At 48.1% G+C, this 26,061-nt stretch overlaps 3 protein-coding genes across 6 annotated transcripts in view; 2 read left to right on the top strand and 1 right to left on the bottom strand.

Moving 5' to 3' along the window:
• The window catches only part of LOC119843319 (zinc finger protein RFP-like), a 555,398-nt gene extending 550,512 nt beyond the window's left edge, over positions 1 to 4,886 (top strand). For 2 of the 3 annotated variants that reach the window (XM_043496859.1, XM_038372538.2), the window contains 2 exons: positions 260 to 319; positions 2,941 to 4,886. In XM_043496859.1, the coding sequence (XP_043352794.1) occupies positions 260 to 319; positions 2,941 to 3,452 (572 nt within the window). In that variant the 3' untranslated portion in view covers positions 3,453 to 4,886. The remainder of the gene's footprint in view (positions 1 to 259; positions 320 to 2,940) is intronic. The other variant, XM_043496858.1, reaches the window with a different exon arrangement.
• The window catches only part of LOC119843336 (butyrophilin subfamily 1 member A1-like), a 1,931,986-nt gene that overhangs the window by 1,260,924 nt on the left and 645,001 nt on the right, over positions 1 to 26,061 (bottom strand). The window lies entirely within an intron of this gene.
• Positions 1 to 26,061, top strand: part of LOC119843287 (zinc finger protein 850-like) — a 1,467,609-nt gene that overhangs the window by 1,387,290 nt on the left and 54,258 nt on the right. Inside the window, exon 1 of one of the 2 annotated variants that reach the window (XM_043496601.1) lies at positions 9,929 to 10,453. The exons of the other annotated variant lie outside the window; for it this stretch is intronic. Within the exon in view, the coding sequence (XP_043352536.1) occupies positions 10,439 to 10,453 (15 nt within the window). The 5' untranslated portion in view covers positions 9,929 to 10,438. Of the gene's footprint in view, positions 1 to 9,928; positions 10,454 to 26,061 lie in introns of those variants that run through there. 2 annotated transcript variants of the gene reach the window in all.

Here is a 26,061-nt window from a genome sequence, read left to right as displayed (position 1 = left end):
GGGCGGGTTGATGAGGAGGGAAAAGTAAATCGCATTTATAGATTTTGTATCCTGAGATGGTTGTGAGGCTTCATGGATGTTGGCTCCATTGCTGGGAGATGCCTGAAGAGAGAGGAAATAGAAGATTTCCGACCTTTTTATATTAATTACCTGAGTCTTTCTCTGTCATGATGAAAACACAGGTCTACGAGTTGAGAGTGGGGATGCTGTTATAATATGAAAGCCTGAAATCTCACCTCTCTTATCCTTTCTCCTCCAGACACTCTGCTGTCTGCACTGGAGACAAAAAGAGGGAAATACCTACAAGCACACAGAAAGGGTGAGTTTGCAGGTGGAGATTGTCTTTAAATTATGAGAAAATTCCAGTGAAAACCTCTTCATGAGATTGTAGCTAAAGTCATCAACCAAACCAACAGCAACCATGACACACCCAGCCCTAAAAATAACACATTAAACAGTGAGGAGATCCAGGGGCCAGGCCATACCACTTTTAAAAGTGGGATGGTCAGGCCCCCCTACTTTTTAACATGGGCATAGTTTGGGAGCAGGCAGTGGTGGATTTAGAGTTAGTGGGTCCCTGTGCAAGGCTTCATTTCCCCCTCTCGGGACCCAGCCAAGAAAAAGACCATTCTCTCTTATCTCCCCCGTTTTTCATTCTTTTTTCTTCGTCCCTCTCCTATATTATAAGTAATAGGAAGTAAAGGAAAATAAAGTGAGGTACCTTGATTGGGGCAGGGGTTGGGGTGCAGGAGGGAGTGCGGAGGTCAGGCTCTGGGAAGGAGTTTGAGGGCTGGGTGTGAGCTCTGGATTGGGGCAGGGAGTTGGGGTGTGGGAGGGGGTGAGTGGTGCAGGCTCTGGGAGGAAGTTTGGGTGCGAGCTCTGGGCTGGGGCAGGGGGTTGGGGTGTGTGGGGGGCAGGGGGGCTTCGCTTATCTCAGGCGGCATGGCTCCAAAAGCGACTGGCACACCCCTCTGGCAGTGGCTCCTTGGCGGGGGGAGCAGGGGTGTTCTCACGGCGCTGCCTGCAGGCACCATCCCTGCAGCTCTGTTTGGCCGCAGTTCCCGGCCAATGGGAGCTGCGGAGTCAGCGGTCGGGGTGGGGGCAATGTGCGGATACACCCCTCTCCCCCAGGGGCTGGAGGGACAGCGGCACGCTGTTGAGGGAGGGAGGCAGAGCCGGCAGGGAGCCGCCTTAGCTCCGCTACGCTGCTGATGGCATGTTTCTTGCGCCCCTTGGGGCAAGGGAGACAGCGGTTCAGGCAGCACTTGGAGCCACCTTCCCCCCTGCCAGGGGTGCGCAGAGATGTGCCAGCAGCCAGCCATTTCCAGGAGCGGCATGGGGCCACTGCCTGCCTGAGCCCTGCTGCGTTGCCACATTTTGGGGGGCCCCCTGTCATTGGGGGCCCTGTGCCACCACACGGTGTGTTTAATGGTAAATCTGCTCCTGGGGGCAGGGGGCCATGTTGCCCCCACAAACTGCAAGCCTTTGGCAGGCCTGGAGCTTCGCAGGCAGGGGCTGTGCTTTGTGGCATGGCAGCTGATCAACTTCCCCCCATGAAGTGCAGCCCCTGCCCGCAGCACCAGCCTCTGTCCGGTCCTGGCCCCTCTCAGTGGCTCCACCCCTGCTCCTCTTCCCCCAAGACCCTGCCCCTTGGTTAGGCCAGGAGCTAGAACAGGGCTGTCACCCAGGGAGCCCGGGCTGCACTGGGAGCCCTGGACCGTCCACCCGCCCTGGGTGGCACACTCCGGAGAGCGGGGACTTGGGCCGGGGACTGCTCTCAGGCCCCCTGGACCTCGGCCCAGGACAGGTGGAGGGTCAGGGGCTCTCCACAGTGGCCCAGGCTCCCAACCTGGTCTGGGGGCTGCACGTCGGTGGGAAGAGGAGGTGTAGGGTGGGGCCAAGGAGGGGGTGGGGCCACAGGCTGCAGGACCTGTTACCCCCCACCCCCAATTCTACCAAGGTTCAGGAACTCCTGGGGAGATCCCAAGCTGACATCACACAAAAAAATCCTGACATCAAGGTTAGTGCTGAGTTCATGTCCACGCTGATGAACAGAAACACTTTCACTCAGCAGCATCCAGACAGAGCTCTCTGCCCTGAGGCTGACACATCCCTCTGCTTTACTCCAGTGCAGGGGGTCTCCCCATCGCTCTTCTCCAACATCCTGCCTTTCCTCTGGGCAGGGCTGAGCTCTCACATTAGAGCTGCTCACTGCTTCCTGGACTGGGAGGTGCTCTCCCTCTGACGCTGCCAGCTCCTCCTTTCTCTCTGGGCTGGGGATGGGGCTACCCCAACTAATGCCACTTCCTACTCTCTGGTTTTAAGCAGTTCTTCCCCAGTGCTGCATCCTCCTCTCTGGTTCCCTGCGTGGGAGTGGAGGCTGCATTAGAGGAGGGAGCTTCCCTCTCAGGTTTAAAGCTGGTACCGGCCTCTTCTGCTCCCTTCTCCATCAAAGCTTCTGACATCTTCCTGTCTATATCTGTGCCGCTGAGAATAGAGCAGCCCCAGAATGGGAAGCTGGGAGCTGAAGCCTCTGCAATAAATGAGAAACTAGTGAAGTGGGTCCCATTACAAAGACAGGTTTCAGAGTAGCAGCCGTGTTAGTCTGTATCCGCAAAAAGAACAGGAGAACTTGTGGCATCTTAGAGACTAACAAATTTATTAGAGCATAAGCTTTCGTGGGCTACAGCCCACTTCATCGGATGCATAGAATGGAAGTTCCTCAAGTCCACAAGTCCTCCTATTCCTATTACAGAGACGGGAACTGCAGTGACATCTCTGCTCTGTCTCAGGTGCCCAGGACAGAGGCAGCTCCCTGGGATCCAGGACTGTCCCAGCCAGAACGGGGCTGCTGGGGAGTGTGAGAAATGGTCCCAGCCTCCCCCAGGGCTGAGCTCTGCCCCTAATGCTCTGATTCTCTCTCTCTCTCTCTCTCCCCAGCGAATGTGACTTTGGATCCAGACACGGCTCATCCCCAACTCATCCTGTCTGAGGATTGGAAAAGTGTGAGATGGGGAGACACGCGGCAGGATCTGCCTGACAACCCTGAGAGATTTGACAGTGAGCCCTGGGTGCTGGGCTGTGAGGGATTCAGCTCGGGGAGACATTGCTGGGAGGTGGAGGTGGAAGGTGGACGATACTGGGCTGTGGGGGTGGCCAGAGAGTCTGTGGGGAAGAAGGGACGGATCAGCCATGGCCCTGAGGGGGGGATCTGGGCTGTGGAGCAGTGGCTGTGTCAGTTCCGGGCTCTCACCTCCCCTGAGATCCCCCTGCCCCTGAGCCGGGCCCCCAGCAGGGTCCGGGTTTGTCTGGACTGTGACCGGGGGCAGGTGACATTTATCGATGCTGCTGACGAGGCCCCGATCTTCACTTTCCCGCCAGGCTCCGTCCCTGGGGAGAGAATCCGGCCCTGCCTCCGGGTGTGGAGATCCCGGCTCCGACTGTGTCCCTGAGATGCCGAGGGGGGGTGGGGGGTGATATTCCACTGGGGACCCTGAGATCAGCCTCTCTAGCCTCACACACCCTAGTCTCTATGACCCTGGAGGTTGCTTCTGGCCTCAACTCTGTGCAGCCTCTGGACTGTCAAACCATAGAGAGCATAGAGTGAGCAAGGCAGAGAAGCCAAACTCATCACTGCCCCAGGGACTGTGCAGCCTGTTTGTCACTGTCCTCTATGATCTAGGAGGACTCTGGGGATCCTGGGTCAGACAGTGCCACGGGGGGGGGGGGGGGGGGAAGGGTGAACAGGCCGCTGGGAATGAAAGAATGGGCTTTTATAGCCACAGTCACCCTAGCCCCTGTGGCCTGGAGGACTCCTGTCTTCCCAGCCATCTGGCCTCTTAGCTCTATGACCCCTGGAAGCTCTTCCCCCCTCCCCCTGTGCAGAATCAGGGATGAGACGGGGCGGGGGAAGTACCCTGGAGCTGCAGGAGGAGCAGAGGGGCCCTGAGGGGCAGATGTGGGGGCTGCAGGGGCAGAACTGAGGGAGGGGCTGGGGGCAGAGGTGATGTGGGGTTGGGGGTAGAATTGACAGCTGGGCTGGGGACAGGCAGATGTGGGGATGGCAGGGACACAGAATTAATTGGTGTTTGGGGGAGAAGCTGGAGACTCCGCACCAGCAGGGATACTAGCAGAGGGAGAGCCAGGGACTGGGGAGTGCGCATTCATCCCAATATCCAGTCGAAATGAATGGCTAGCATAGACACATCCTACATTGATAGAGAGGCAGTAGTTAGGGCAACAAAGAATTCTTCCCTTGACCTATCTGCGTCTGTATTGGGGTTAGATCGACCTAACTACATCACACAGGGTGTGACATTTTTCACAGCTCTGAGCAATGTAGCTAGACTGACTTAAGGTTTAGATGTGGACTAGGCCTCAGGATGAATTATGATATGTCTACACTACAGTGGCTAGAGTGGCACAGTTACAACGCTACAGCTGTGTGCCTGAAGTGCCCTAGTGTAGATGCTTCCTACATTGACAGAAGTGGTTTTTCCATTGCTCTAGTTAATCCCACTTTCTGCGAGGCCGCAACCAGGTCGCCAGAGGAATTCCATTGTCTGCACCAGGGGTTAGGTCGATCTAGCTGTGGCACTCGGAGCACACAATGTTTCCCAGCCTTGAATAAAGTCACCTGTGTTAAGTGATCTAAGTGTTAAATGCAGAGCAGGCAGCTTGGTGTGTGTGAGGCAGAAAGCCAAGAGAAGCAGTCGTGAGTGTGATCCGGGAAGAAACGGAGAGACAGAGCTTGCTTCAGGCATAGGGTTCCCTAGAAACGCAGACGTGGAGTTCTGAGTAAGGAAACTGCGGGCTGCTGTTTGTTTGTACCGGGCACAGGCATGTGTGGACATTGTTTGTAAATAATAAAGATTGCACCAAAGAAATACCTGACTCCTACAATCAGTTTCTCCTCCCAAAGGAAGAACCTAGCTAGGCCCCAAACACTGGCTGACTGCTGAGGTCAAAGGAGTGATGGTACAATCTGGGTCAGAGTCTAGACCTGTGGAGGCAAATGCGTTGGTGGGAAACATTTGCGGGGAGCTCCAGCAGCAAAGAGCCTGTGCAGAGGGGCTGATTGCTGCTCATTGTGGACTTCAGCATGTCCAGCTTTATGTGCTGAGCAGTCCCCATTGTCCTGTCTCTCCGGCCTGACACTTGTCTGCCCAGAGTCAGACAAAACCCAAACAAGGATCCCTGTCTTGTATTCCCCCCCTCCCCCCGGCAGCAGACCTAGTCCACAGTGATTATGGGCTCAATATTGGGCCAAGGAGAAAAAAATGACAGGAAGAGACTGGGGCATCTGGAACGGGGTGGGGGGTGGCGGTGGGGAGTGGGTAGGAGTGTTACTTTCCCTTCTGTGCATGGAGTTTTACAAAGATTAAACGCAAAATCTTCTTTCCAGCTCTTAGCTGGCATTTTGAAGGGGCTGGGGTGTGACCTTTAGACTGTGATGTCATAAAGAGGATTTACCCTAATATCACCCTTCAGCTCAAGGGTTGTTCCTCCTGATTAATGAGCTGTTTACATTTTCATGCCTTGTCACTAGCATGCACCAGCTGCCTCTGACCTTAACCTGGTCCCGGGGGGCTAGATGTTCAGCAAGACACAGCCAAGCCAAGGCTCTTCTACATGCACATTGTCATTGAAATCTCTTAATACGGTTTAGTTCCCACCTCGTGTTGTTTCAGTGCAAGTCTGTGTGTGACTTTGGACGCTCTCATTGTGAATTTAAAATGGCCTGGTTAGATTGAGGGTATGTCTACATAGCACCTGGCAGGTGTGATTCCCAGCTTGGGTACATGAACACATGCTGACTGCTGGTTCGACCACACTACCAATAGCAGTGCAGTCATGGCACCAAGAGGGCAGCTTGGGCTAGCTGCTGGAGGACAATCGAGCCCGACCCCTGCCTGGACATGTACTGTGCAGACAGACCCTGACTCTAAGCTTTTGTGTCCTTGTTTGTTTCCTTCCCCACTTTTTCCTTTCATTCCCTTTCTTGTTCTTTATACCCCACTGCTCCCATTCCTTGCCTATGTAATTCCTGCTTCCTTCTTTCCTAATCTTTCTCCAGCTCCTCCTCTTGGGCTCTCCTTTCTCTTCACCTCATTCTGCACCTGTGCAGCTGATATGAGCTGGGACAGGGACCTCACATTTTCAGAAAAACCATTTCTAATGCAGATAGAACAGAAGACCAGAGATCCCAGCAGCCATGGCCTCAGTAGCTCCTGTATGGGAAATCCAAGAGGAAACCAAATGTCCCATCTGTCTGGCATATCTGGTAGACCCAGTGAGCACACACTATGGTCACAACTTCTGCCGAGGCTGCATTACTCAGTACTGGGAGAAATGGGAAGAGCTGGGCTCTGACCTTTTTTGCTGCCCCACCTGCAGAGCCCAAATCCAGAAAGGGCTCTCCAGAATAATTATCAGCTAGCAAATATAGTGGAAAAAAATCAAACAATTGGATTTCAAACCATGAAAAGATACTCTGTGTGAGATGCACAACAAAGCCCCGGATCTGTTCTGTGACAAGGCCAGGAAAGCCGTGTGTGTGGTTTGTGAGAGATCCCCCTAGCACAGATCTCACACAGTGCTTCTCATGGAGGAGGCTGCCCAGAAATACAAGGTAGGAACACACTCAGAGTCTCTGAGAGCCACAGAGTCATCCAGTTTCCCAGATTTTCTCCCCTGATTTCTGCTTCCACCTAAATCTCTGCCCTGCGGGCTCATTCCTCTAGGCAGGTGCAGGGAGCCCTGGCCACTGATGCTGCCCCAGCCTGTCAACTCCGCATTGTTCTTTAGAAAGAGGTCCCAGAGTTCTGGGTGAGGGACTTTCCTTACACAGAGGATTGAAGCAAGATGTGTTCGTGCCAGGCAGGAATGGAAGGAACGAGCTGCTCCCACCACACCCTGACAGCCCAGGCCCTGCCAGCCGGGTGTCCACATGAATCATGGACACATACAGGAGTGGGTTTAAACACAGGTGCTAAGGGGTATTCCCTAGGGACCCATCGCTGGAGTCACATGATTAAAACAGATCCTCAGATTTCATAATAAAAAAATCAGCAACCAAAAAGGAGCCTTCTAGCCCAGATGACTGAAAAGATACATTTGAAAATGTGGCCTGAGCATAACTGATATAGAGATCCTGAGCCAATAGCTCTGAGAGGAGGGCACTGCCCCATCCATCTCAATGGGCTTGTCTACTCTACAAAATTAGGTTGACTTAAGTTAGGTTGCTGTTACTTAAGTTAAGTTACAGGCACTGCAGTCATTAAATCAATTGTTGATGTCCACACTGCCCTCCTGCCACTGGTGCAGGGGCACTTTCACTTACTGAAGTTTGGCATTGTGGGGCACTGACAGCAGCTCGGGGCTCACAGCTGGACCCCACCCCCAACCCGGTCCATGAAGCCAGAGAGGAAATGTGAAATACTAGCAGCTGTCAATTTCATAGCTCGTAGGCTCCCTGCTGTGAAACTGAGCCCTGCCCCAGACTCACAGCTTGGGCTGTCCCCCGGGGTGGGGGCTCCAGCTGTGATCCCAGCTCCCAGCTGACAGCTGGGGGCCCCAGCTGTGAACCTGGAGCCTGGCTGACATCTCAGGATATCAGCACTGGGGCAGGAGGGCTCCAGCAGTTAGTCCAGCTGTCAGCTGGGGTGGGGGCAGCTGTCAGCCCTGTGCTGATGTGAACGACTGCTCTGGGATCCTCATTCAGCACTCTGCAGCTGGGAGCTATGTGTGTGCGGCACGCAGGGAAGAAGACAGTGCACCCATCTCCCTGTTCCAAGAAAACAAACATGATACACAAATCAGCAGTTTACAGGTACTGAGGTCCCTGCCCCAAAGAACTTGCAATCTATAAAGATGAGTAGAGACAAATTCCCCCTCCCCTCCAAATGAGCATTTGTGCGTGTACTTTATTTTCAAACATGGTTTGAGAACCTTCTGAATTTACTGCTGTACTATTACTGCATTTACCCAAAATAAATAATAGCCCTTTGACAGAGGCAGATCTTTTTAAAAAAATCTGATTTCTATCCAGGACCATGGTTGAACTTAGTGTCTGTGTATTACTCAGGTTCAATGGCTGCAAAATTCACCTTTGAATTTCTCAACTCTCTGACTCATTGTTAGCAAGCTTTCAACCCCCTAAGCTTCTCTCTCTCTCTCTCCACATGTTCAGTGTAGACAAGCCCTAAGATTTAAGGGAGAATGAGCAAAGAAATAAGACTAACAGGTTACACGTCAAACACCAGATATAGCAGGATTCAGATAGTCTGAGTTTAACATTAACAAGTAAAATCCATGGCTAAAGCATTCTCCCAGGGTCACCAACCACCATTGCTGGGATCCCCCTTTTCATGAATGCAAAACGTGCTCTTCTGTTTGCTCCCTGAAGGATTGCAGGGTGAAATTCTTGTCCCTCAGTTATAGTCCAGTAAAGTGCTGACGTGCCCCATTGTTTGTTCTCCAGTGTCCTCGCTCTGTTGGTTCTATATGACAGTGGCTCTCAACCTTTCCCGACCACTTTAACCCTTTCAGGAGTCTGATATGTCTTGCCTACCCCCAAGTTTCACTTCACTTAAAAACTATTCACTTACAAAATCACACATACCAGTACAAAAGTGTCACAGCCACACTGTTACTTAAAAATTGCTTCCTTTCTCATTGTTACCATATAATTTTATAAAATAAATCAACTGGAATATAAGTATTGTATAAATATTGTACTTTCATTTCAGCATATGGTATATAGAGCAGTGTAAACAAGTCATTGCCCTCATAGAACAATGCACGCTTTTCCGGTCAACTCTGAAGGGCTCTTAGAATCACACCCATGAGGGGCAGGTAAAATCCCCTTTCAGGGAGGCTAGCGCCCTGGCCCCACCCCTTCTGCCTGAGGTCCTGCCCCTTCCACTCCCCTCACCTGCTGGAGCCCCAAGGCCGCCCCACTCCCACCTTGGCCAGAGGAGCACTGGACCAAGCACCCGCCCAACCCCAGGCCAGCCCGAGCATCATCCCGAGCCACCCTGAGAAGGGACACAGCAAGCGGTGGGAACCTCCAGGGTCGGGGGAGGTGTAGTGGAGGAGAGGAGAGACTCACCAGGCAACGCCCTGCTCCCGATTTATTATTTTCAGACACACTCATGATTTGGGCGTCTGCCCCTGAGTGTTCGGGGCTCCCCAGGGCCCTGGTCTGATTTCCAGACACGATTCAGATCTCAGCCACACTGGAGTCAGACCGGAGTCACTGCTGACTCTGGCAGGAGGGTTAATGCAGATGGGCCAGTGGGATCAACTTCTGCCTGCCTGTCCCTGGGGGCTGCAGGGGCAGGACAGGGAGGCTCAGTCATTAGCTGCTGCCACCAAAAGCCTCTGGCTATTGCTAAGGGAGAGGAGGAGGTGGGTGGGTATCTCTCTGCTCTTGATATTAGAGCCCTTGAATTGAGGTCCCTGGATCAGACACTGCTGCCTCCTCTACCTGAGAGCCCAGACTGTGAAACTGCTGCTCCCCAGTGTGGTCTGTGCCAGGGACAGACCTTAATTAACCCCCCCGCTGGGCCCAGCCCGGGTGGGGACTTTCGCTGGACCTGGAAGTAGCCCCCTTGGACATCCCCGGGCTCTGCCGACAGGGGATGGGGAGAGACCCCGGGGGAAAGGGCTGGGGCCGGGCAGGACAGTGACTCTGCACAAAGAGCCCTTTTCAGGGACCTGCTGGTGAGTTTGTACCGAAGGGGGCAGGCTCCCCCGTGTCTGTGGGTCCCAGAGTTGCTGCCCTCAGCGACACAGCCAGGTTCACACTGGAGAGCAAACGCCCATGGGAACAGGACAGTCCCCAGTTCTCCCAGGCAGAGGGGAGAGGGAAGGAGACAGGAAGGGGAATGGTGAGACCGAAAGGGGCAGCAGGAGCAAGAAGTGGGTATGGAGGTTCCCAGCTCCAAGACCCGTCCGGATCCATTCCCTGCATCCTTCCCTTGGGCAGACTGACTCTCCTGGGAACAAGGGGAGGAGTTGACAGAGGAAAAGCCAGGTTCTGCCACCATTCAAGTCACTGTTTCTGCTGGGGGGACATGCTGTCCTTGGGGCCAATGTCGGGGGGATTGCCCAAAGTGGCTCCTTTGATTCTGCTCTTTTCTAGCCTTTGTAAATGTCCCTGGGAGGGTTTAAAAGTGTCCCAGGGGTTCAGTGCTGGTGGGAGGGGCCGGGTCTGTGTTGTAATAAAGTGACTGAGGGTTTTCCCAGCGTGGCAGAGTCCAGAGCATCTGTCTGCAGGGAGAGAACCTAGGGGGAATCAGGGTGTGAAATGGACTCCAGCCCCTTCTGAAACCTCCCCCATTGCCCCTCTCACCCTGACAGGCTGAGGAATCACGTCCACGTTTCACTCCAGATCATCCCATCTTCCAGGGGACAGGGAAGGCAAATAGCTGTGATGGAGCCAGCTCAGGTAGGGGATTTTCAGGGAGCTGCAGGAGGGAGTTGCTGTAGAGGGGGAAGGGCAGGAAACACACAGTGGGAGGTGGGGAAGGGACAGGGTTCGATAAAGCTGCTGGGACATGAGCTGCTGATTTTCTGAACAGGCCCATAGGCCGGGATGGGGGACGGGGGGCATTCCTCCATTTCTGAAACACGGAACGCCCCCCCAGGCAGTGCTGGGAAAACTGACCCCGCTGGCCAGAGGCTGCTGTGAAATACGAAGGGAAGCTATCGGGATTCCTGTCCCTGTCCCCGGCTCAGAGCTCTGCTTCCCGTATCAGCCTGTGGCTGGCAGGCGTGTGGGAAATGAGAAGACCCTGCCCTGCTCCGTGTGCTGGGGGGACAAGGAGCTCTCACCTTCTCCCACCCCCTGAAGCCTCCTGGCTGCTCTGAGCAGGGTGGGGGTGGGATTCAGCTACTCTGGACCTCCTCACCCATGAATACTGATATTGTGGCTGGGGCAGCAGGTGCTCAGTGGGGAATTCTTGTTGTTTCAGATGCTGGTGACCTTCGAGGAGGTGGCTGTGTATTTCACCCAGGGGCAGGGGGCTCTGCTGGACCCCGCTCAGAGAGCCCTCTACAGGGACGTCATGCAGGAAACCTCTGAGATGGTGACCTCACTGGGTAAGCAATTCCTGGGCCCTCAGCTAATGGAAGCCGTGGGGTCTGTGTGTCTGAATCTGGTCAGGCTCTTCCCCGATCAGTTGGATTGGAGGAGGAGGGTCACATAGTCCACAGCTCCAGTGTGAGAGAGACCTGCATCTCCACACCCCATTCGAGGGAACAGGGGAGTCAGAAACCTAATGGACAGGCTAATTCATCCCCATCTCTCCAGCTGTCAAGGGGCCAGAAGCAGGGGATTGCCCTGCCTGTATTATTTCTCCTTCACACACCGTTCATCTGCCGTCTTGGAACTAGCTCCATCCATGGGGAGGGCTCTCGGTGCTGCAGGCTCAAGGCTGCGGGACCAATCTGTACAGTCGGGGGCTGAGAGCCATTGAACCAAACTGTAAACCCTGGATAGAATGGAAACCACTTCAAGCCCCAGGGTGCAGCAACAGCCCCACTAGTTCCAGTGCCTATCTGCAGGTTTGGAAATAGGCAGGAGTTTAAAACCCAAGCAGTGTGTGTGCCAGCAAGTCCCCCAGAGCGCATCTACCCTGAGAACTCCTAGTGAGGGTGTGACGACACTCCATCTCCACCCCCAGAAGTCTGCTGCTCCCAAGGTGTCCCATATAGGGTCAGGTTACACTCAGGACATGTTCCTTGTGACAAATACTCCACCAAGACTCCATGTGCCCTGAACTTGCCTGATTTCACCCCCTGAGCAGGATTCCCCATTCCAAAACCAGACCTGATCTCCCGGCTGGAACGAGGGGAAGAGCCGTGGGTCCTGGATCTCCAGGCCTCTGAAGAAGGGAAAAGCCCGAGAGGCAGCTGCACAGGGAAACTGAAACAGAAACATCTGGTGAGTAAAGGAGAAAGCTGGGACTCTCAAAAATTTGCTGTGAACGACAGGCCTCAGTTCTGCCCCATCTCACCCAGGTCAGGGCTGCAGTCAGCAGGTGTCGTATCATCGAGGCAAGTATCAGTCACGGCTTCCCACCCACCCTGTTAGCTGTTGGGAATTTCCTCCCTCACTTTCCTTCCCTGGGAGTGTTTGGGTGGGATTTGGAGGCAGAATCCAATGTCTCCATTTCCCAAACAGTCACTGTGTTGTGTTTTCCCCCTTTGCTATTTCCCTTTCGGTCCTTTCTCCCCAGCACATTCAGTGACTCCTGTCTGGATTCTCTCTCTCCCAGCAGGTGGTAGGACAGTGAGTGAGAACAAGGAGGAGAATCAGCAGCAGGAAGGTCCTGGGAAAGAGGAACCACAGGAGAGGTTTTTGAGAAGAGCTGAAGGGAATTTTTCCCAGTGCTTGGAACAGGGAAATGCCTGGGGAGATCGACACAGATCAGAGATGAAACTGGGAAACTATCCCAGGAAGAAATTGAATGAATCCACTGAACGTGGCAGAGGATGTAAGGCTCCCAAGGAAACCACAGTGCAGCAGACAAGTCACAATGAAGAGAAACCCTACAAATGCCTTGACTGTGGGAAAAGATTCCTTTTCAGTGCAAACCTTCTTACATATTGGAGAACCCCACAGGAGAGAAGCCCTATAAATGCTTAGACTGTGGGAAAAGCTTCAGTAGGAAGCTATGTCTTTTTATATACCAGAGACTGCACACGGGAGAAACCCTATAAATGCCTTCAGTGTTGGGAAAGTTTTAGCAAAAGTTCATCCCTTATTCAACATGGGCAAATCCACATGGGACAGAGATCCTATAAATGCCTCAAATGTGGGAAAGGTTTTACTGAAAGTTCATTCCTTACTAAACATGGAAGAATCCACACAGGAGAAAGACCCTATTAATGCCTTGAGTGTGGGAAAAGTTTCATTGACAGAACAAAACTCACTAGACATCAGGCAATCCACACAGGAGAGAAACCCCATAAATGCTTGGACTGTGGGAAAACTTTCTGTCAGAGCTCATACCTTTTTGAACATAGGAGAATCCACACAGGAGAGACCGTATAAATGCCTTGAGTGTGGGAAAAATTTTGTTTCCTGCTCACACCTTATTAAGCATCAGAGAATTCACACTGGCAACAAGTCCCATAAATGCCTCGACTGTGGGAAAAGTTTAGTTTACAGAACAAAATGTACTCTACATCAGGCAATCCACATAGGAGAGAGAGACCTCATAAACGCTTGGACTGTGGGAAAGGCTTCATTCAGAATTCACACCTTATTAGACACTAGAGAGTGCACAAAGAAGAGAGACCTTATAAATGCCTTGAGTGTGGGGCAAGCTACAGTAAGCGATCAGAGCTGACCAAACATCAGAGAATCCAGGAAGGATGAGAGACTCTAGGAATAGCTTCACTGCAGAAAAAGATTCAATTTTACTTCACATATCAGTGATCCACACAACAGAGAGACCTTGAATGTGGGGGAAGCTTCATTTGGTGCTTCCGGAGTATCAGGCATCATCAAATCTGCACAGGGAAGAAACCTCTGAGATATTCTCAGTGTGGAAAATGCTCCAAGTGGAGCTAACACCATGTTGGACATCAGATACTCCTCCACACAGCTGGGAAATTCTCAGAGGGCTCTCACTTGGGCTGGCCATGGTGACAAATCCATTTACTTGTTCCCACACAGATCAGGAGCATTTGGCTCCCAAGGATGCAGCTACCCATCACTGGGATGAGGATCCAGCAGCAGCCAAGCATCACCTGTCCAGTGACCCTCTGGATCTGCCTGGTCTAAGCAAACCCCAGGCAGAGGAGTGGAAGCCCTCATCAGCCCCCCACCCCACTGCCTGCTGCAGACCTGGCTGCTGAGCTGATGGGACACAGGTTGAGGGAGAGAGGAAACTCCTCCAGCCTGGCTGAAGTTCCCCCCTCTCCCTTCCGCTCCCAACCGGGATCCCCCTGCCATGGAAATGAGGAGAAGGACACTCCTGTTTGGAGATCATGGGATAAGTGACTAGGGAGAGCACAGGGGTAGAGAGGTGCTGCCTCTTATCACTCTCCCCATCTACCCCTTCTCCCTGCCCCCTCTGCATTCAGAGAGCAGCATTAGCAGAGACTGATTTCCACAGGGTCTTTTCCTGCAAGCCTGGATTTCCCACCTCTGCTACAGCAGCATCAGCCTCTGTGAGAGAAGGAGTGTTGCCTAGTGGATAGAGCACTGGCCTGGAACTCAGGAGACCTAAGCTCTGTTCCCAATTCTGCCAGCAGGTTGCGGGGTGACCTGAGACAAATCTGTGCATTCCAGAGAGGGAATAAATGGGGAGTGATAATATCAGCCTCCGACTGTTTGTCTAGGGCAGGAAAACTGGGTGGGATTAGCTAGTGCATCTCCTTTGTTCCTCCTCTCCTTTTTCTAGTCTATACTGAGCCTGAGCAATTTATTCCAACCTCCATTAGCAAAGTGATGGTTAAAGTCACTCATTCCCAGACATCCTTACATTGCTCCTGGTTATGCTGAAAAGCATTTAATTTTTTGTGCTGTTTCTTTCTTATACACCAGCATTCAATAAATTATAAATAAACCCTATAAAAGGGCAAACAACCCAGAGGAGTTGCTCGTTCGTCACTCTTTATACCTTCTATTAAGCTATCCACTCAGCTTGGCAACATAGCTACTCATCATCTGGTCCTGACTTCAACCTAGACCATCAAATCTATCGGGCATGCCAGAGACAAGGCTGGTCCTCTGTCTCCTACTACCTGGTCTTCTAGGAAGGGTGTGAGCATGCTACCTTAAATAGTATTTAGAATACGAATGTTACCACCAGGAACTTTAGAATTGCATTACTTATTTGTGACTCTGTGCCATGTAGCTTTGATTGCTTTTTCACTTGTTTTAATAAAGATCTTAAAACTCTGGTATTGCCCTCAGTGTCAGTGCCCTTGCCACACACCCCAAGAGTCCACTCCTGACATATACTATCTGTGTTCTTTATCCCCTGGGAGCCTGAATTGTGACAGGAACCTAAATTCTTCTAATCAGATCACTGGTGAGCCATAACAAACTAGCCCCCATAAATTCAGGTCTACAAATCCCAGTCTCCATCTATTGGTAAAGTGGCATCTGGAGTTTTTCCAAGCAAATCCAGATCATTTGTAGACAGGAAGTTTTTGGTTAGGTTTGTCTTGTTTTCCTCTTTTTTTTATGACAATGATGCTTAAAACTTGTCAAAAACACAGCCAAATAATGCGGCAGTGCTGCATAAAGCAGGTTTGGCCTGTTCAGAAGGAAATGGGTAAATATGTTCTCCAGATTTTGAATCTTAAGATTCTTTGGGATTTCATTCGTGAACAGGAAAGTGGTTTATAGCCCACCCTGGATTGTGTTTTATTCTCTTTTTGGTGAAGGCTGTTCTATCACGTATTTTTATATTAAATTATTCTGACAGGATGGAGCTCAGATTTATTGGGAACTTCAAAAGGCAAATGATCACTTTCCAAAATAGTCCTTTCTCATTTTTTTTCATGTTTCCCTAGCCTTTATCATGAGATTTTTCTTGTTCTTAGAATTATGAAAATGATGAGTATCTATCCGCAAAAACAATGAGGGTGAGTGCTGGATACGCACTCCAAGAGTTGAGACAAAAATGGGAAAGGAGGTGACTGCCTGATCCCTGCAGAGATGTGAGATACAGTCAGGAGGAGGAGGGTGGCTGGGGGTGGGCAGGGCCTTGAAAGGGCACTGTTTACTCTTGCGAGCCAGAGAGCTGAGGCTGTAAACTATGAACTCACTGTACATGTCCCAGAGAGAGAGGAAATGTCCTACGAGTGCTGGGTGAAGTCATCCTTGAAATCTAAAGGGCTACCAATGATGCCCCAAGAGGACTGATGTGGAAAGGGGTTGGCATCTCCCCATTGCTTAGAGGAAGAGGCAGGGGAAATTCCTCTCTCATGGATTGTGAGTGCTTCTCTACCAGTTTTAACTTGTTCCTCCTTCCTTGGGGTGCATGAGTGCTGGAAGCACCAATGTGCTTGGCTGGGCCTTGGATGGGGGGTGGGGGTGGGGATTTAGCTTTTATTACTTGCTTGGAAAAGAATAAAGTAGAATTGAGTTTCTCAAACTCCCAGTATCTTGAATAATGGGGGTGAGGGGGAATGGTCTTTAATGGACTCACTCAGATGCTGTCTGGCTGTCACCTGTTGACGCAGCCGGGGAAAAGCCTGGTATCATTCTGGGGTGTATTAACGTGAGTGTTGTATGTAAGTTCAGGAGATCGTTGTCCCGTTCTGCTCGGCACTGGGGAGGCCTCAGCTGGAGTCCTGTGTCCAGTACTGGGCACCACACTTTAGGAAAGATGAGGACAAATCAGATTGAGTCCTGAGGAGAGTAACAAAAAATGAACAGAAGTTTAGAAAACCTAAGCTGTGGGGGAAGGTTAAAAGAAGAGGGGTCTATTAGTCTTGAGAAAAGCAGCCTGGCGATGGTCTGCAGCCTTGCTACGGGCTGTTATAGAGACTGGGGATCAGCTGTTCTCCATGGCCACTGAAAGTAGGACGAGAAGTAAAAGTATTAAAGTGCAGCAAGGGAGATTTAGGGTAGTGATTAGGAAAACTTTCTAACCATACAGGTATTAAAGCTCTGGAATAGCTTCCAAGGGAGTTTGTGGAATCCCCAGCATTGGAGGTAGGTAGTTGTTTTTTAAGCCCCTTGGAGGTGTTATTTCACCATGCCTGAGCTCCACACACTGCAGGTTCCGGCTGTGACGCTTTCTCAGGGTGCCCCGAACTGTGATTCTCCTTGTTACCCCACTGCCTCAGCATGAGGGGATCATGTTTCTGCTGAACTGGGTGTCTGTTCTCTGTCACCTCCAGGCCTTTTAACTCCACACCCAAACTCCCCAGGGCTCTGCCAGTCCTTGCTTTGCCTTGCAGGTTAACACTAGGCGCAACCTCGTCCTCCAACTCCTCTGATGTATCCTTCTGCAGTGTCCAGCTCCTCTCCACTGGACACTCAGAAATGCCCAGGTAAGCTGAGCCGAAAGGGACAATACTAGCTTGTTTGATTGACCTGAGGATGAGCGCCAATATAATATTACAGCATTGAGATTTATTTGCAGTGAAAACAAACAGGCGTTTATCAACAAAGATTAAGATTGAAGAGATAGTGAGCGAAGCAATAAGACCAACTGGTTACACATCAAACACCAGGTATAGCAGGTTTCAGATAAAAGAAAAGGAGTTCTTGTGGCACCTTAGAGACTAACAAATTTATTTGAGCATAAGCTTTCGTGAGCTACAGCTCACTTCATCAGATGAAGTGAGCTGTAGCTCACGAAAGCTTATGCTCAAATAAATTTGTTAGTCTCTAAGGTGCCACAAGTACTCCTTTTCTTTTTGCAAATACAGACTAACACGGCTGCTACTCTGAAAAAGGATTCAGATAGTCTGAGTTTAACTTAAACACGTGAGATCAATGTCTAAAGCATTCTCCCAGGGTCAACAACCACCATCGCTGGGATCGCCCTTTTGATGAATGCAAAACGTGCTCTCCTGTTTCCTTCCTGAAGGATTGCAGGGTGTGGTTCTTGTTCCCCAGTTATAGTCCAGTAAACTGCTGACGTGCCCCCACCCCACATTGTTTGTTTTCTGGTGTGGTCTTTCTGTTGGCTCTCAACCTTTCCCAACCACTGCTCCCCTTTCAGGAGTCTGATTTGTCTTGCCTAGCCCCAGGTTACTCACTTAAAAACGACTTGCTTACAAAATCAGACATAAACATACAAAAGTGTCAGAGCCACTATTTCTGAACAATTGCTTCCTTTCTCATTTTTACCATACAATTTTATAAAATAAATCAATTAGAATATAAATATTGTCATTACATTTCAGTATATAATATATAGAGCTGTATACAGAAGTGATTGTCTTTATGAAATTTTAGTTTGTCCTGACTTTGCTAGTGTTTTTATGTAGCCTGTTGTAAAACTAGGCAAATATCTAGATGAGTTGATGTACCCCCTGGAAGATCTCTGTGTACCCCCCAGGGGGGGCATGTACCCCTGGTTGAGAACCATTCCTATATGCGAACAGGGCTTCAACTGTGTTCCTTACAACACCTAATCTACCTATGAACTGTAGGAGAGAGATGACTAGATATCCGTTTGTCTGGCAAAACTGGTTTGTCAACCCTGCCTGGATTCAGACTATAAAACACTTTCTGGTACACAAACATAGTTCATCCTCTGCCCATACATCTTACAATGATCCTGAGGACCAGTGTGACATGAGCCTTTATTAGAGGCCGCCCATGACCCGTTGTGGATAAATACTATGAAAGCAATGCCTGAGGAGAGTGAGTTTATCAGACCTGATAGGCGTTGTCATCATAGAACAATGTGCCCTTTACCGCTCAACACTGAAGGGCTCTTTGTGGAGGCTAGTCCCCCAGCCAACGTTCCCTCTAATTTTTAACCGGCCATGTGCCCGAAACATTTCTTCTGTGCCACCACCAAAGCAAAAAAAAAAAGCCGGAGTGCCGTTGCCGAAGCCGGAGTGCGCTCGGTGTTTTGCCGTGTGCGCGGGGTTTAAGATCTGTGTGCACACCCACACGTGCACAGCTTAGAGGGAACAGAGCCCCCGGCCCCACCCCTTCTGCCCAAGACCCCAGCCCTTCTACTCACCCGCAGGAGCTGCAAGCTCTGCCACGCCCACCGCGGCTGGAGGAGCACTGGCCTGAGCAGCAGTCCAAGCCACAGGCCGCTGAGCTGCCCCAAGCCGCCTGCCCCCGCCCCCCCCGGGGAGGCACACAGCGAGCAATGGGAACCTCCTGGGTGGGGAGGTGGAGTGGAGGAGCAGAGAGGAGGGACTCACCAGGTAGCAGCGGGAGGTGGGGGCCTCGGGAAAGGAGTGAAGCAGGGAGGGGAAGAGGCGCAGAAAGTCGGGACCTCCACAGCCAAGGCGTCCGCTGGCGGCTGTGCTAGAGGAGACTTAGCCTCCCCTTTCCTATTATACCTGCTGCCCATGCTCAGACCAGAGCTGCCAGTTCTTAAGATGGTTAAAGAAAACAGTTTGACAGCATTCTGTCTGGCAAGAAATCACTTATCAATAGTTTTCAGAGTAGCAGCTGTGTTAGTCTATATTCGCAAAAAGAAAAAGAGGACTTGTTAGTCTCTAAGGTGCCACAATAGTTGTGGTTGTGAAACCCATATTTCTTTATTGCTTTGTCTTTATGGTCCCCACTTCTCTATTCCTTATCTGTACGGTCTCTGTCTGGTTCTTTGATTGTTTCTGTCTGTTGAATAATGAATTTTGCTCGGTGTAAATCGGTTAAGGTGGTGGGGTATGATTGGTTAGAGAGTTTTGTTACAATATGTTAGGATTGGTTAGTAACATTTTAATAAAATGATTGGTTAAGATACAGCTAAGCAGGACTCAAGTTTCACTATATAAACTGGGGTCCAAAAGGAAATTCTTTGGGAACCAACTTCAGGACACAGCTCAAGATAAGAGCTCCCACACTTCAACATCCTGCCAAAGCTGGAGTCCCCCAGATCACCTGACCCAGACTGGCCAGCAGGAAAAGTTTGTCTGCCCTATTGGGAGTGATGAGCATTGTCTGCTTAGCATGTGTATTCTGACTGTTTTGGATAGAGGATAAGGATATTACTGTGTGTTGAAAGGGATCTTTAACAGCTCACAACTGGGCAGAATGTTTACCGGGACAGTGAACAAGTCAGATTCAAGATACTTAATGCACAACATTAAGTTTATTTGAGAAAGAATTACACAAGCAGTATAAGGTTATACAATGCATGTCTCCCTAGTGAGCCTCAATTCCCCAAGCATATTTTTTTTAATCTTAATCTGCAATGCATGTCTTTTTTTATATTGCTTACACATTTGGTGCCTGAGACAGAAGCATAGCAGAAATGATACTGTTGTTTCACAAATCCACAATAACATTGCCCATTCAATGTCATTCCATTCTGTCACTTGACATACAATATCGTATTAGGTACACATTTGAGATCTTATTTTTCTACAACTTTTTCAACAATTTTATATTTTATAGTTATTACAAGTCTGGGTGGTTATTTTATTTGATTTAATGTTCCTTAATTTGTCTATATTTCCATATCCCAGACTGTATAATTCCATTCTCTTTCCTCCAAATTTGGCGATATCAATCTAGGGCAAGTTATAAAGGTTTCAGTCTTGTGGGGGTGTAAGTGATATTTCTTATACTACATTCCTTGGCCCATAGGCCAGGTTTGGTTATTTATTGTTACATTACCCTTTTTCTTTTGATGTTGTTAGAGGGCTGTCCTCCACTCTCCCACTTCCCTCGTTCTTGTCACGCAGACAGCAAGCAGCAAAAGACCAGAAGTCCGAAGTGCAGACAGTGCAATGTTTATTGGGGTTAATATCTAGCAAGCATGAGTCCAGTTTCCTTACCTACTTCCTGTTTGACCCCAGTTTATATAGTAATATTCTCAGCTATACCTTAACCAATCATTTTACTGAAATCTATCTAACCAATCCTAATATATTGTAACATAATTCTCTAACCAATTATATACCACTACCCTAATTAACTTACACCTAGCAAAATTAATTATACAGCAGACAGAAACAATTAGAGAACCAGACAAATTAACAATAGAAAAGTGGGGGTCATAAAGATAAAGCAATACAGAAATGAGAGTTTCACAATCACAACCATTGATAAGTGATTTCTTGCCAGACAGAATGCAATCAAAGTAAGATTTCTTTAACCATCTTTATCTGGTGGTGATAGGCACTATCAGGATTGTATCCTAACAGCTCAATAGCACCTTATTTCAATGTGCCTGGAATGTGAGGATGTGACCGGTTGCTTCCCAACTACAACTGCCCCTGCTGCTTAGCCTCAGACTATCCTAGTGAAAGAAGGCCCATACACAGGCAGACTTGTGATTTTGATTCTTTGTTTTATATCTCTATAACTAGCTAAGTAATAAAAATACACCTACATTCTTCAAGTATAGGCCTTTACAGACAGGCCCAAATATCTATATTCTAACAGATGCCAACATATGTTTTGATTTATTTCGTACAGACCCCACCAACCATTTTTCATAGTAAGGCTACCCCATTTTTTATTTGGCTACCACAATTTATTAGTTTGTCTTCATCCCTCTCTGGGTATTTATCACAATCCATTTCCCTCTGATACTATTTCATAGTACCCTGTTTTATTCCCCAGGCACTTGTATATATTGCTGGATACACTTCTTGTGCCTCTCCGTTGGCTATACCAAAAAGGACAAGGCTGCACTGGCATATGGTGCATGTATGCACTTGCACCTTCCAGGTATCTTGGAATGACTGAATAATGTAAGAATAATAACTCAATGCCCAGTTAAGTATCTCTGGCCAATTATCTCTCTGACTTTGTTTCAAGATATCTCTCCATTGTTCTCCCAAAATTTCTTGGGCTTCTATACACGCTTCTCCCCAAGAAAATCCTGAGCGAATATTTCTTGTCCCTAATAATTTTCCCTAATAATTCACTTAATTCCATTACAGAATATCTCATTTCCTGATCCACAATTTTCCCTTGTTCCCCAGTATGTGCTGATTGTACCAATTGTCCCGGAGTTTCTTGTACTCTCTCTCTCAAGGTGGAGAGAGTCCATGTATTTCCTAATCCCATCCCAGTATTAAATGTTTCCCAGATTGTGTCTCTTTTAACAATCCCTCTTCTTCCCACATCCCAAAACCAACATGTTTTGTATTTTACAATTCATTTAGAACAATTTGGATAATGACTGTCTATCATCCAATCCTGAAGGATTAAATTTACAAAAATTTTAAATCTATAGCCGTTTTGTATATATCTATGGCTATGATCATAATTTGAAATTTACCATTCCATACATTCAGGGGAATGGTTAGTTACATTGTGATGTTCTTGTGTCAATTTGGTTACACTAACCCATGCTTTTCCTTCTCTGTGTTGTAGATTACCCCCATATGAGGTATGGCATCTTAAAGCACATTTCTGTCCTTCAGGGCACTTTTGTCTGGACACTTCCCATCCCTTGAATTGGGTATCATGACGATGTCCTTTTACCATTACCCACTCATTTCCTGACTCCAGTTTAAATACAGATTCATTATCATGCCCCAGTGAATGTGTGTTTTGTGTACACCAATCACACTTTCACTGACATATCTCCACATTTTTGGTGGTGTTATACAATTTCACAGCTGATCTTATACCTTTGGCTGGAATTTTTGTTCCATTTTCAAACCAGGCCCCTTGAATTATACCTTCTTGGGGTGCTGTCCCCAGATGGGGGGTTGGTCTGTCTGAGGGGTTTCTCCATATGGTATATTTGGTTTCCGCAATTCCCAGTTCTGGTATCAATTACTTTGGACTCGTGGGTCCCCAATTCATGGACACAATTTCTTACCTTTGAGGTCCATCAACATCTTTTACTACTTGGATTATATTCTCTCTGAACTACTAACATATGTTTTCTGAAGTCCCTTGCCACCCTTTTGTTAATAGTTTAGAAATCGATTCTTGAACAAAGCATGTGTTTCTATGTGGGTTCGTTACATGAACTATCCATATCCTTTGAGTATCTTTCTTAGCTTCAAAGGGATTAACTGACTCCTTTACTATACAGTGCCAGACTTCCCTATCTCCCACAACCAATTCTTCCCCCTTATTATACCCTTTACCGGGCTTAGCAACCTGATATCCCTTACTGAGTTATGGAGAGTGTGACATCCTGGCTCCCTCTTATTTACTTCTGTTATATAATTAGGATGTGTTTTGTACAAAGGATGCCTTGTGAGGTAGCATTCTAAAAGTCTTGATCTGCTAGACATTAATATCTCACTGGATTGTGTGTGCTATCGTCGTATGTGAAGTTATAATGTTTGGCGATGTATGTGTTACTGAAATCTGTTCGATGATGCATCCGATGAAGTGAGCTGTAGCTCACGAAAGCTTATGCTCTAATAAATTTGTTAGTCTCTAAGGTGCCACAAGTACTCCTTTTCTTTTTGCGAATACAGACTAACACGGCTGCTACTCTGAAACCTGAAATCTGTTGTGAGGTTGAAAACACCCACAAGCAGCCTTTCGGGTACAACAGTAAAAAGGTCAAACAATGTGAATGGCTTATTGAGGAAATGCACAAACTAGAAGGATTACCCCAGGAACTGTGGACAATAGAAACCTCTCAGAGCTAGCAGCACACAATAGGAACTGCTTGACCCAAGTCACAGCAAAAGAGCTCTCTAGCAAGTGGGAAGAAGATATAAAAGGGGGGAAATGACATCATGAGGTGTCATATACATACAGATAAGGGTAGCATAAAATCCCTCCTGGGCAGCTGTACTGAATCTTTATCTGTAAGGGGATAAGAAGCTTAAATAACCTGGTTAGCACCTGACCAAAAGGACGAATAAGGAAAGAAGATACTTTCAAATCTGTCATGTGTGTGTGCAGGGGAGGTTTTGTTTGTGGTCTCTTTGTTTGTTCCCTCTCCTGATGGAAAGAGAGACCAGGCAGGCACAACAGCTCCTGAAAACATACCTGAAATGAGCCATCTGAAATTACAAAAATTGTAAGTAAGGCAAGGAAATGCATTGGATTATCTTTTGTTTTAGCTTGTAAATTTTGCCTATGCTAAGAGGTAGGTTTATTCCTGTTTTGTAACTGTGAAGCTGAGTCCAGAGGAGAGTCCTCTGTGTTTTAAATCTTATTACCCTGTAAAGTTACCTTCCATCCTGATTTTGCTGGTGTGATTCTTTTACTTTTTTCTTTATTATAAAGTTCTTTTAAGAACCTGATTGGGTTTTAGGACACTAAAAATCAAAGGGTTTGGTCTGCGCTCACTTTGTTAACCTATTGGTTGGTATATGATTCTCAAGCCTCCCCAGGAAAGGGGGTGAAGGGACCTGGGGGGATATTTTGGGGGAATAGGGACTCCAAGTGACTCTTTCCTCAATTTTTGTGTAAATCACTTGGTGGTGGCAGCAATACCATCCAAGGACAAGGAAGGGAATTTGTGCCTTGGGGAAATTTTTAACCTAAGCTGGTAGAAATAAGCTTAGGGGGTCTTTCATGTGGGTCCCCACATCTGTATCCCAGAGTTCAGAGTGGGGAGGGAACCCTGACATGAGGGGACCTCACTCTCCCTACAACAACACACCTGGAAACACCTGAGGAAAAAGACTAAATGGTGAGAAGTGATAGTCCCAAGCTAGAGAGATTTCTAGCCTTTGTATAAAAACTTGGGAAACCCGAGCTACAAAGTCAAGGCAGCTTGTGCCTTAAGAATCTGCCTGCCTGTTTATCACTCAGGGTGAGAATTTGCTAATATATATCCTAACTATTTAACATGATAAGTTGCAGTTTTGTTTATTTACCAGGTAATCTGCTTTGATCTGTTTGCTACTACCCAGAATCACTCAAAATCTATCCTTTGTAGTCAACAAACTCATTTTTGCTTTGGTCTAAAACCAGTGTGTAAATTCATAATGGTGGGGAGAGGAGAGGGTAAAAGCTGTTGCATATCTTCTTCCACATTGAGAGAGGGGGTGAACTTCATGATAATTTTATTCCCTAGAGGAGGTTGTGCACTTGAGTAGCTGGGCAGTTCCTTAGCTGAGTCCCCCATGCAGAGCTCAGCCTCTTTATGAAGCTTCAGCTGGGTGAACCTCAACCTGTATGTGTGCTGGTAAAGTGCAGTCCGAAGCCTGGGGAAGGCTTGGCGGTCTGCACAGCATTACAATGAAAAGGGAACCCAGACTAGTGAATTAGGAGGGCTCAGTGGTACCCTAGTTCCAAGTGGCATCCTGGGGGAAACCTGTGACAGAGTTTTGAGATTTGTGCACTAGAAAATCGGCTGTCTGGATAGAAATGTCTTTATCTCCTTTTACGTTGCTTTTTTCCAGCCTTCCTTTTCCCTCTGATCCTAGTGAAACAAACACTGCAAAAGTAAGCATTACCAGAGAAACAATTTTAACATGACTTTTCTACAGCACTTTTGCAGGGGTTAGTTCCAAGTTGTTGCCCACAGTAAGGTTTACTTTGGCTGGGAATTTGATCAAATCTGTACTGTTATCTACCCCAAGACTGGAATTTAGACTTTCCAAAAGCTCTTTCAAAACTTTTCTTCAGAGAATTAACCCTAGAAGCTACTTTCAGGTTTGGGGATTTTTCTTTCATATTTAAGTACATCAGAAGCAAGAAGCCTGCTACACAACCAGTGATTAAGGTTTCTTTAACACCTTGGAACATTTAAGAAGGATAATGTCATTGCAGAAAAACTAAATGAATTCTTTGCATCTGTCTTTACAAGTGAAAAACTATAGTGAAAACCAATTTACTAGAATTTTTGAGGGGGTTAACAAGCATTAGACAAGATGATCCAGTGAATACAGTGTACTTAGATTTTCAGAAAGCCTTTGAACCCTTACTAAAGGTTTTTAAGCAAGTAAGCTATCATATGGTAAGAGAGAGGGTCCTTTTGTGAATGAATAATAGTTAAAAGGTATCAGAGTAGCAGCCGTGTTAGTCTGTATTCGCAAAAAGAAAAGGAGTACTTGTGGCACCTTAGAGACTAACAAATTTATTAGAGCATAAGCTTTCGTGAGCTACAGCTCACTTCATCGGATGCATTTGGTGGAAAAAACAGAGGAGAGATTTATATACACACACACAGAGAACATGAAACAATGGGTTTATCATACACACTGTAAGGAGATTTCAGAGTAGCAGCCGTGTTAGTCTGTATTCGCAAAAAGAAAAGGAGTACTTGTGGCACCTTAGAGACTAACAAATTTATTAGAGCATAAGCTTTCGTGTAGCTCACGAAAGCTTATGCTCTAATAAATTTGTTAGTCTCTAAGGTGCCACAAGTACTCCTTTTCTTTTTACTGTAAGGAGAGTGATCACTTAAGATAAGCCATCACCAGCAGCAGGGGGGGGAAAGGAGGAAAACCTTTCATGGTGACAAGCAAGGTAGGCTAATTCCAGCAGTTAACAAGAATATCAGA

Source organism: Dermochelys coriacea, chromosome 14 (assembly GCF_009764565.3).
Source record: "Dermochelys coriacea isolate rDerCor1 chromosome 14, rDerCor1.pri.v4, whole genome shotgun sequence".
Taxonomy (NCBI): domain Eukaryota; kingdom Metazoa; phylum Chordata; order Testudines; family Dermochelyidae; genus Dermochelys; species Dermochelys coriacea.
The sequence above is the reverse complement of the archived record's forward strand: the minus strand, read 5'-3'. Positions and strand labels throughout refer to the sequence as shown.